Source organism: Phyllopteryx taeniolatus, chromosome 5, assembly GCF_024500385.1.
Source record: "Phyllopteryx taeniolatus isolate TA_2022b chromosome 5, UOR_Ptae_1.2, whole genome shotgun sequence".
NCBI classification, from domain to species: Eukaryota; Metazoa; Chordata; class Actinopteri; order Syngnathiformes; family Syngnathidae; genus Phyllopteryx; species Phyllopteryx taeniolatus.
Window position 1 is genome coordinate 17,350,490 of NC_084506.1, and position 12,167 is coordinate 17,362,656.

The 12,167-nt window shown below is 41.1% G+C and overlaps 1 protein-coding gene across 6 annotated transcripts in view; it reads left to right on the plus strand.

Annotated features, from left to right (window-relative positions):
• The window catches only part of fam107b (family with sequence similarity 107 member B), a 37,140-nt gene extending 26,966 nt beyond the window's left edge, over positions 1-10,174 (plus strand). For all 6 annotated transcript variants that reach the window (XM_061773259.1, XM_061773254.1, XM_061773258.1 and 3 more), the window contains exons 3-4: positions 6,269-6,425; positions 9,173-10,174. In XM_061773259.1, the coding sequence (XP_061629243.1) occupies positions 6,269-6,425; positions 9,173-9,292 (277 nt within the window). In that variant the 3' untranslated portion in view covers positions 9,293-10,174. The remainder of the gene's footprint in view (positions 1-6,268; positions 6,426-9,172) is intronic.
• The last annotated feature ends 1,993 nt before the right edge of the window (positions 10,175-12,167 follow it).

A 12,167-nucleotide genomic window follows, 5' to 3' on the forward strand; every position in this document is an offset into this window, starting at 1 on the left:
TTAAAATCAAGCTTTGATTAATGATTTTAATCTTTTTTTTTCAATAACAAGTAACAGAAAATTACATTACTCACATCAAGTTAGGCTTTTTGGATTTTTTTTTTCCTCTTTGGGGATATATTGCTGTATTTCTTCTGAAACCTTACACAGGCTCTGATGTTTTTTTCCCCCTACCATTAATTGTACAGCAAATTTCACTGAAAGATTAGAAATTAATATAATATTCTTTACCGATTATGTGAAAATAAAAGTGCTTCCTTTAAGAGGAAATGCCCCGTTTTAACAAAATCCTTCATAGAATGAAAATCCAAGAGGAAGCACTTCTTTTCCCTTTTCACATTATCTGTGTTTGTGTTATGTCTGTGGAAGTTGATGCAAGTTAATGCTTGGGGGGATAAAACCTATTCTTTCAAAGCTTGGTTATTATCGAGAGAAATAATGAAAATCCAGAATCGGGGGGAGGCGGCGTCAGAATTTTATTTCTCAGAAAATCCCTTTTTTTTTCCTGGAAAAATTTGGCCTTTACAAATATTTTTCACCTTTCATTGTGCCATTATTTTCTTGTCAGTGCATTTAATTGTCCGAATACTCTTTGGTATTTAGTAGCCCATGTCCTGGTTAATATTATACATTATTGGCACAACAGTATTAATCCAAAGCATTCTCCACATAAACCTACTAACAGAGTACTAAAGTGATTAGTCATCATCTCAAGTTCATTAAGAAAGGTTGCGCCTTGATTTTGAAGCACATAAATGGACTCAATTCAAAGGTGATATCCCTTGAACACTAATTTCAAACAATTACATTTGAACAGTTGCATCAAGAGTTGGAGTTGATGGAGTTGATCGCCCAGCCCGATGGCATTCCGATCGTATGACTTTTTAAAAAGGCTGTCAGGTAGTCTCCACGTACACATCACCTTAGTCTGACCTCCACTGATGGAGGCTGAGGTAATGTAATCGTCATGAGACGTCCTTGGTCTTATGATCCTCCTGATGCAGGCTGGGTGGGTGGAGTGAGTCCGAGCGCGGCATCCAACCTCCAGCGGCAGTGTTATGTAAAGCGCAGGCCATGAAACCTCCACAGCAACTCTTACATAAAAGCTCCGGTGCATTACTGTGTCATAGATGTGTTATGCAAAAAAGCTCTCGTGGATCATTGGCGGCGTGGGGCCAAGCGGGTGTGTGGTCAGCGTGACGAGATCATCCCATCCGCACTGCCCAGTTCCTCTCAAGGGACGCAGGGGCTGGCATCTTTGTGTCAGAGTTATAAATAGCGACAGATATTACATCACAGGGAGCCGTGTTGTGAACAAGATGGTAGATGGAGATCACGTGATAAAAATATTTCATGCGGTGATTGAGAAAATGGGAAATGAATTATTCTTCTCTACCACCGTGGTGAGAAAATGTGAAGTGTCAGTCGAAAAGATGATTTTAGGTGAGGTAATTTGCTTTCAAGGAAGACGGAGCACCGATAGTTATTTACATTTCAACAGGGAAATTGATTTTTTTTTTAAATAGATGTTGGAAATTCACACATGCTCTTATAGGGACTTGCTAATTAATTGACTTTTTTTTAGCTCGGATTAATTGCACGGACTTGTTCTTTTGACACTAAAAATGGATAGCACGACATTAGATAGCAGTCTTGCAACATTTTGCTAAATTACTAAAATACAATTTCATACATACCTGTCAGAAAATACCTTCCACAAACCTGATGATGGAGTTTTGGTTTCCAGTCTGTCCCTTTAGAACTGGGCTCCTAGGATTATTGGCAGCCTTGCAATCTTCTCTGTACAACTATTTACGACGTCATCCACTCAATCTATCCTCCTCACCTACAACTTCCCTAGAATTAATTCATTAATTCATCTTCCGTTTAGGGCACATATAAACAAACAACCTTTCGCACTCACATTCATACCTACGGGCAATTTAGAGTCTTCAATTAATGTACCCTGCATGTTTTTGGGATGTGGGAGGAAACCGGAGTACCCGGAGAAAACCCACGCAGGTACGGGCAGAGCATACAAACGCCACACAGGCGGGGCCGGGATTTGAACCCCGGTCCTCAGAACTGTGAGGCAGATGTGCTAAGAAGTCGTCCACCGTGCTTCCCCTGAATTCATTTTTTATTTTTAAGTATAATGAACCCCCACTATTCACGGGGGACAGAGACCCAACCCTGCTGCAAGTAGTGAAAAGATGGCGGCAAGTCACCTGAAACGGAGAGGATCATAAAGCACCAACGCCATGCATCTCAAATGTAAAAAAATCATGTTACGGAAACAACTGTATTTAGTAGTTCAATTATTCAACACAAACAAACCGCCTTCACGTGAGGCTCATCAGTAGTATTAGCGAGCACATTAGCCTAAATAACATGCTGGCATAAACTGATGGGCAAGCAAATGTGCGCATTAACATTTTACACAAATGGTTAAACTCACTTTTTTTCATTTTTACAGAATAATAAATGTTGGAAAAGTAGCCTACGCGGCCGAGTAGTAGCTGCAGACAAGCAGAAACATACTTTCGTTTTCCCCTTTGATGATGCATTCAACGACCGCCAACAGAAACGGGACATTAAAAATGAAGACGATAAACACTATCGATCAATCAATTAGAAGAAGAAGAAGAATCACCTTTATTGTCATGAACATGCATGCATGCACACAAAATTTGTTCTCTGCATTTTACCCATCACAGTGAACACATAAACCTAACTACAACAATACCAAGATTCCAACAGATGGTGCAACCCAAGACATATGTTTTTGTCTTCATTTTCTGTTCATGTCAGCAGTAGTCGATCACTTTCTGCCACCTAGAACGTACCATGGTGCCTATTGTTGACTTACGTTATGAAAATGTCTGTACCTGGTAATGCTGGGAATGTAAGTATGACGTGTGCGAGGAATCTATCAGTGTTGTTGTTTTTTTTTTTAAAGCAGATTAGTCACGACCACGAGAGTGCTGGTGGGTTGGGTGGAGGTGCTGTGGATCCACGGATGGATAGACGGTTGCATGAAAAGGCACGTTATGTAATCAAGATTACAAAACAGTCGCAGCTTGAGGGCCTTTCTCCGCCTCTCTGCTACCTCGGCTGTGCACAAACACACACACAGACGCTGAGCAATTTTAAGAAAATTCCAGTGCGTTTTTGAACAAACCTTGGAGGGGCGTCCACTGTGGAAAGCGACCAGGCCAGAAGGGTTTGTAATCATGGAAACATTTGTCCGCACGCTGGGGAGGAGAATGGCGTAAGGATCTTTTAGCAGCTGCTGTTAATACTTTCTGTGACCTTGATCTCCTCCACAGTTACACAAAAAAACAGGATAGAGACGGTTTGTTTACCTGGCAGCTGTGTTTTTGGAGCTTAAAAGTGAAAACCTTTGAAGACGTGAGTCAAAGTGGGGGTTAGAATAAGCTTTTATTTGAATCTCAATGGGGAAGTTACATTGAATTTGTTCGGAACCACGAATGCATTTATAATACACGTGCCGTTTTAAAAAACGGCCAGCATTCTCTCCAGCTTGCCTGCATGTTAAGTTCATTGAAGTCTCAAAATTGTACATAGGTGTGCATATGAGTGTCAATAGTTGTTTCTGTAAACAGTGGACCACCGCATACTCGCGCTATTTTTTTTTCTCAGTTTTTTTCTTTTTTTGGAGGGGGGGCAATCTTAGAACGCTTATTGGTGGTTTGTTCACGTTTATTCAATAATTGTTTGTTTTAAAAGAAAAGAGAGAAAATTCTCAATGCAAATATAAAGCACGTCTATTACCAGCGGATTTTTGCTATTCGCAGTCCGGCCCAGTCCCTATCCCCCTGCAAATAGCGGGGATCCACTGTATGTGCACTCCGATTGGCTGGCGACCACTTTAGGATGTAGCCTGCTTCACGCTGAAGGTCAGGCGGGATAGGCTCCAGCTCACCTGCAACACTAATAAGGTCAAGCACTATAGAACACGGATGGACGGTTTGAAAAGCAAAAGCATATGTCTGTGAGCGAGCCGTTCTGAAGTCTGCCTGATTTTGACATCGCAAGACGGAAAAGTTACATAATAGCTCCTCCACACAAAGATTCTCCCACCATGACTTGGAAGCTAGGCTGGGCGAAGATCCACTATTTTCAAGCAATGGCCGGACGACTACATGGAAACGCTATCGTGTCAAAGCCAAGAGATAAGCAGAGCTCCAATGTTGGAAGCACAGATTAGCACATTGTCATCAGCGTCTGAAAAGCGGCACATACTTGATATTCGACGTGGTTGGTGGAGAAGGATTTGAAACTGTGTCCGCTGGAAAAGCTAGTCAAGCTTGTCCTGTCCTTCCCTCACAGGCTGTAGCACTACAGCCCCATGCAACACTCATATTTAATGTTTCATTGTTGTAGATAATGTAATGACTTACTTTTCTCATCCTGTTTACAATTAGTGCTTTGTGTTTTGTCTTCGTTTCTCTCTCCCCTCTAGAAACTTTGTTCTGTTCGACTCTGGTTCTCAATAAACTGCAATTATAATGCTAAGAAACCACAGGAGAAGCTTAAAATCTCCACTGTGACACAGTAAAACTGTTCCAGCATAAAAGGAATACAGATCCTCCATTCTGCTTGACCTTACAGCCAAACAGGACCAAAAAAAAGATTGGCATTTGCCCGTATACAGATCCACATGAACAGATCCACGTAAACAGATCCGTTACACTAATTGACAAGTGTAATTTGGTGATGAAGTGCTGCCTCCACACAGGAAAATACAATCGGTGCTTTTACCATCTTTATGGATACTTGTTAGCTCTTATTTTCTTTGCCGAGTAGCCACCCCGTTGCGACTCATCGTGGTAACAGAAGCTGTCCTTGTGTTGGCACACCCCGCAGTTGAGGGGGTGGGGTGGGCAGTGGCTCCCTTGCACGAGACTCCCGAAGAACTTTATTAAGAGTGTTTTGATTGTTTACCAGATTGTTGTCATGTAAACAGACCCTCAGAGTTGGGTTGGGCGAAATAATCCATTACTCGCTCGTCAGCTATCATTTTGTTCAGCACGACACTGGAATCACAACGGGAGTTTAAAAAAAAATTTGAGATTAGCACATTTAAAATATACAGTATATTTTTTTAAATCCATTTATTTCATTGATTCCTTATTGCATTATTATCAATCAAGGACATGTGGTCGCATGCCCATCCCAATCTCAGACAGGTCTTTAATTCCCCAGTAAATGTTCTCACAAGAACCCCCACCACACACACACACACGCACACTTCTTCACTTAAGTAATCACATTGGAGGGAGGAAAAAAAGAACTCCCACAGCTTCTGGGAACATTGTGAGCATGGTTATGTAATGTTGAAGAATCGGTGATACATTTAATTAAGGCGGCCTTACTCATGAAGACAGCCTGTTATTACATCAAAGTGTGTGTGTGGGGGTGGATTGTTGAAGTTTCTCTCCACAAAGGTAGAGTAGCCTCACTCCTTTTGTTGCTCTTAATCTTGAGGTGAGTGGTGGGTGAGTGAGTGAGAATACATGATTGTGTGAAAGAGAGACTGAGAATGTGTTAGTGAGAGTTTGTGTGTGTGTAAATGAGTGTGTATCAATGTGAGAGTCTGTGAACCTTATTGAGCCCCCGCTGATCCTCTTCAGGTTTTTAGTGCTAATCTATTTCCACCTTTGCTTCTCTCCAATCTTCCTCAGCCCACAAACTGGCCCCTCTGTCTGTTTTAAAACTCAAATGAGCACAAATGTTTGCTGCCTTTGGTTTAGCGTGTTAAAGCGTTAACCTAAAATACTGCCTATCTACTTTCATTAGGTTTTATGATGACAATCTGACCCTGGAACAGATTATTTATATCTTTTGTTTCAAAATCTGACCAAAATAGGAGGTTGACCAGCGTCTTGGAATGTAATGTAACAGACTGCGGCTAGTGTACCGGCAAGGATTGAAATTTCATCTTGAAAGAGCTTGAAAAGTGTTTATATTTTACCCTGATTTCATCCCACTTTCCCCTAAGGTAAGGTCCAGTGCTGGCAGCCATCTTGTCCACAGACTGGACAATTTGGTGCAATTGGCTCCAGATCAAAACTTGAGAGAACACCATTGACAAGTTTTTAATCCAAAACACTGGGAAAGGGGAATGCATGTCACACGGAATAAGGTTATGCTCATCTGCTGCGCGATTCATGTGATTGATACTTATTGTTGTTTCACGCCGGTAACAGAATGTTTTGTGTTTTTTTTTTTTTTGTGCGCACAGGGGCCTGGCTCCTCAGAACAAACCGGAACTCCAGAAGGTTCTGGAGAAGAGGAAAAGGGAGCAAGTCCTCAAGGCTCAGAAGGAGGAGCAGGAGGCGCACAAGAAGAGGAGCGACTTGGAGATCGAGTTAATGAAAAGGCAACAGAAACTGGAGCAGGTAACATCTTTAATTTGGTACCAAGTAATCCGTTTTAAGACTTAAGGGCCATAGATGCCAGCTCACGTTTTTCTAGGCCAAAAGAACAGATATTTGACCACAAACTGTGCAGCAACACATGTAGACAGAAAATATAACAATACTCGCAGGCATATATTATAGACTTTACACCGATTTTATCGGTCGGATCGGTATCGGCCGATAATTATCATTTTATGCTGATCGGCTTGGTCATAATTCGCCGATCGGCTCCACAAAAGACATTTACTCCGCGTCGCCATCATGCACAGTATATTTGAATCCAAAAGCTAGTTTATTTTTAGCCTTGTCGCGTGTCGTTTGATGTAGTACTGTAAATATCTGACGGCCAATAAAGTTATTTAAAAGAAAAAAAAAACATGTTGGCGGTGTGGGACAGTCAACACGTCTGAGAAAGACAACACGTAATGCCCGGATCAGACTACAAGACAAATTTGCTCTTTCACGATTGCACTATGTCAGACTACTGCAATATTCCGATACCACTCCATCCCATTTTTTACGATCATTGGGCTTTATCTTGTCAACTCAAATGCGACCGGATACACTCGTTACCGTGGCGACGACAACAAGAGTGGATTGCGCCGACTGTATTATAAGGACTAAATGCGGAAAAACGTGTGTTGGTGGTCACCGGTGCTCAGGACAGGAGAGGACATTCGTTTAAGGATTGCTTGAGGTATGTTCACTACTTTTAATACGATACGGCTCGCAAGCAGGAAACAAAAATGTTATGTAGCCTAGCAAGCTAGTGCTAGCACTAACGGTTGCATGTAAACATGCCGCCGTTCTGTCGAATCCTGCTCTAAAGTTTTGGTGTGGGTGAAGTAATTTAATTACAATAAAGTAATTTAATTACAGTAAGTTCGCACCCATTATTTCTGTCATGTTGTAATGTTGGTTTGACCTGACTGATTAGAATACACGATCTGACTAGAGCAGTGATTTCCAACATTTAAGAAGCAAAGGAACATATTTTCCAATTGAAAAATCTCACGGCACACCAACAAACAAAAATGTCACAAAAAGTGGATACATGAATTACTGTATGTACGTCCTGCCATCTAATAGAAGACCATTCATTTGTTCTGCCTGTCACTATGCCTCACTGGCATAAATAGATGAACAAAGATACATTATTTATTGTAAATATTTTTTGGAGCAATGAAGTACACAAGTATATACAGTAAATGAACAAGTTATTTAAATAGACACATTGCTCCATCTTGTGATCGAATCGGTGATCGGTTATCGTTTTTTTAAACTCGCTGATCGGTCTCAAAAATCCTGATCGTGCAAAGCCTAATATATTCTTTACCCTCAGTAAAAAAGAAAATAAATACAAATATTACTGCAGATTACCAAGCTACTTACGGTCGTTGTGAAAGTGTTCTTTGTTTGTCTCCATGACTGTATTACCCACCCCTGGTGGCCAAGTCACATACACCGGAAGGAGTTGCAATGATTTAGTCGTAGTGTGCAAATTCTGTAATTCTTTACATTCGAAATAATTATGTTATTATTATGTTTTGAGAAGCACAATATTATAAAGTGCTATTTATTTCCTTATTAAAAAGCACATTCCACAATTGGTTGTTGTTTTTTTGGGGGGGGGTGGGGGGGGGCTTGAACAGATTAATAGAATTTCCAATTTTTTATTTGCTTCAATAGAGAGATGATTTGCGATGCAAGTTTAAGTTATGAGTGTGGTCATGGAACAAATTAGTCCTATCGCAAGGTACTACTGTAATTAGCTAGTCCCACAAGGTTCATCTTAACTATAGGCACATCTCAATAAATGAGAATATGCTAGGAAAGTCCATTTATTTCAGTACCTCATGCATTATATCCTGTAGATTCATTAAACACTTGGGAAGGTCACTGATGGTGTAGTGGTCCACTTGCCTGTCTTTGGTGCGGGCAGCGTGGGTTCAGTTCCCATTCAGTGACGGTGTGAATGTGAGTGCGAATAGTTGTCCGTGTCTATATGTGCCCTGCGACTGACTGGCGACCAGTTCATGGTGTAGTCTGCCTTTCGCCCGCAGTCAGCTGGGATAGCCTCCAGCGCCCCGCGACCCTAACCAGGATAAGCTGTGTTGAAAATGGATGGAGGGATGGACTTGCGAAAATACTTTTCACATGGCAAATTCCTGCCTAATTTCTACATTAAAAATCATTTCCATTGTTTCTTGATTGTTTGTTACGTAATATTCTTGTTTCTAGAGATGGTGAATTTGGGGTTTTCGTGTGCTATAAGATATAATCATCAAAACTATACATACTTTTTCAGTTGAATTACCAAACTAAATTAAGCTTTTGACAGTTTAATTTATTGAGATGTACCTGTATGTCTGAAATTCCACCATGTCTAGTTTTTAATCCACTTACCTGGTGAAATGTTTCTTACGGCCAGCATTCGTTGTCCCCTCTTGAGCTATTTACCTCACGCAACATCAGCATTCCAACTGACACTTCACACATTCAAAGACAAGGTTAAAATCACCACTCAATCATTTCCCATTTTTCCTCAATCGCTCTGCCTTGATCAACTGACATGTCAGGGTTTTTTTTACGAGAGGTGCAATCTGGAGTTTTGGCCACCCAGAAGTACAGTGTGTATGACATCGTAGTGCAAATATATATCTATAACATGCGTGTTGAATCGTTGCACTGGGCCCGCTTTTAATCGAACCTACACGTCCTTGCAGCTGGAACTGGAGCAACAGAAGAACGAGGAGGAGCAAGAGAACACTCCTGAGTTTGTGAAAATGAAAAGCAACCTGCGCCGGACCAAGCAGGAGACAGAGGGCGAGGAGAGAACCACCTAGATGTCACCGGATAGGCTGTGTGTGTGTGTGTGTGTATGTGTATGTGTGTGGCGACCTAACTGTGGTCCAAAATGAACTTCCTGTCTTCCCACCCCGCCACCCCACACAGACCCACACATACAGATACACAACCTTCCAATTCCTTCCCGCAGTGAGGAGAGAGACTTTTACAGACTAAAGACCCCCCCACTGTCTACACGCCAAGGACCACCACGAGTCGAACCTAACCTAGCAACACGCTCGCACTCACACACACAGGAGTTTTCTTCCCTTGCGTTTTCACGCAGCTGTCCTTTCTCCGTACTGTCACGGTGTCTGTGTCTTGTTTTTGTATTTTGCGGGGGGTTTGTGTTTTCACCTACAGAATTACGGGAAGGAAAAGTGGACACTGGATGGACTCTCAACAAGCTGTGTAATTGTGGGAAGAAAAAAAAGCCAAGCAAAATGTGCTTTTCTTTATTTATGTTTGTAGATTTTTAGCCCGCTTCTAGAGGAAAAGGTGGGCTGGGGGTGGGGGCGAGGGTGGGTCAGCTGGGATGAGGGAACACTTATTAGTCATTTGTGTATTTTTTTTTTTTTGGTTTTGTTTTGTTTTGTTTTTGTTTTACAGCATTCTAGTTTTAAGAAGCCAGAACAGGACAAAGGGAGTTTGTTTTATTTTGTTGTTTCTAAAAACATGCCACTTTTGCAGCTAATGCATTTCAGAGCAGTAGAACTCCTCATGGCATCAGAGTGAAATTTTCTTTATATATCATGTTGCTTTGTATTAATAAAAGTGTTAAATAAGGGTTTTGAGTCATTGGGGGAAGACTTCTCGCATAATCCAGGGTGTAAAAAGGTTCAATTTCAAAGGCTTTTTGATTAAAGTGTGTTGTTTCTTTATCCAAATGTACTGTATATATTAATGCCATGGCAATACATGATAGATTTTAGTTTGGGAAGCGAATTTGAGAGACCCTGGTTTAGTCTCCTATTTTGTCATTTTTCATGTTTTGAAACAAGACAGGGTTGTTTTCTGGGCGCTCTCTAATGGACATGTATGATACTGCATAAGGACGATCCAAACAGATCCATGCCGTTAATTACTGTATAGTATACAGTATACTTGTACAAGTGTTGTAATATTAAGGTACACAAAGAAGGGTTGGGAGTTTTATTGGCTGGACCATCACCCTAACAAAGCTGGAAAGAGACACAGGACCATCCTCTTCCTTTTCCTTTGGGCTTGTCCCGTTAGGGGTCACCACAGCTTGTCATCCTTTTCCATGTAAGCCTATGTCCTGCATCCTCCTCTCTGAACACCAACGGGCAGTTGGTGTGAGAGAGTCTTCCCTCATGACATCCATCAACCTTCTCTTTGGTCTTTGGACGGGAAGGGGCTCAGGGGTGATCCCTGATGCAGTCCCACCTCCACCTTAAACTCCTGTCACACCTACAGCACACATCACCACTGTTCTGCTGCCCTCGTACATGTCCTGTATTATTCTAACATATTTCTCTGCCACTCCAGACTTCCGCATGCAGTACCACAGTTCCTCTCTGGGTACTCTGTCATAGGCTTTCTCTAGATCTACAAAGGCACAATGTAGCTTCTTCTGACCTTCTCTGTACTTTTCCATCAACATCCTCAAGGCAAATAATGCATCTGTGGTAGTCTTTCTAGGCATGAAACCATACTGTTGCTCGCAAATACTCAGTTCTGTCCTGAGTCTAGCCTCCACTACTCTTTCCCATAACTTCATTGTGTGGCTCATCAACTTTATTCCTCTATAGTTCGCACAGCTCTGCACATCACCTTTGTTCTTAAAAATGGGCACCAGTACACTTTTCCTCCATTTCTCAGGCATCTTCTCACGTGCTAGAATTCTATTGAACAACCTGGTCAAAAACTCCCCAGCCACCTCTCCTAGATGCTTCCATACCTCCACAGGAATGTCATCAGGACCAAATGCCTTTCCATTTTACATTTCCCTCTTTAATGGTAATTTTATTACTGTGAATGAAATTTAAAATGCCCAATTTAGAGGATTGCACACTTTAGATTGAAAATATACAGATTGGAATGTTATTTTTGAAATACCACAGGTATGTCATTGTGAAAATATACAAATTGGAATTTTATTTTTGAAATACCACAGGTACGTCTCTATAAATGATAATATTCGATAAAAGTTAATTTATTTCAGAGTTCAATTCCAAAAGTGGAAAAGCAAATGTTTGCAAAGGTCTTATTTTGGGTTAGGGTTATTTTATTTATTTTGAGTCTTTTCATGGGGTTCTACAGAAATCTGAGAATATTTACTACTAATTATCAGAATAGTTGTAGATTGACAATCGATGAATTTTGGATTAATTGTTGCACCTCTAGTATAATGTATGGCTTGGTTTTAATTATTAATTACACATAACTAAACAGAAGTGGCAAAATGGCTTCTTTTTTTATCATCTGAGGAGTTTGAAAATGTAACGATCCAGTTTGAGACAGTTAGGGGTAGAAAGTAAAAATATATTTTCGAATGTGGGGAATAATTGTAAAAAGTGGTGATAAAAATAAATACTCAAGTAAAATACAAATGCAAATCTACTTAATTGCATCGACAAAGTATTTGTAGGTATACTAACTTCCCACCTCCTTCTTTTCCTTTCGGCTTATCCCTTTAGGGGTCGCCACAGCGCGTCATTCTTTTCCATGTAAGCCTATCTCCTGCATCCTCCTCGAACACCAACTGCCCTCATGTCTTCCCTCACGACATCTATCAACCTTCTCTTTGGTCTTCCTCTAGCTCTCTTGCCTGGCAGCTCCATCCTCATCATCCTTCTACCAATATACTCACTATTTCTCCTCTGGACGTGTCCAAACCATAGAAGTCTGCTC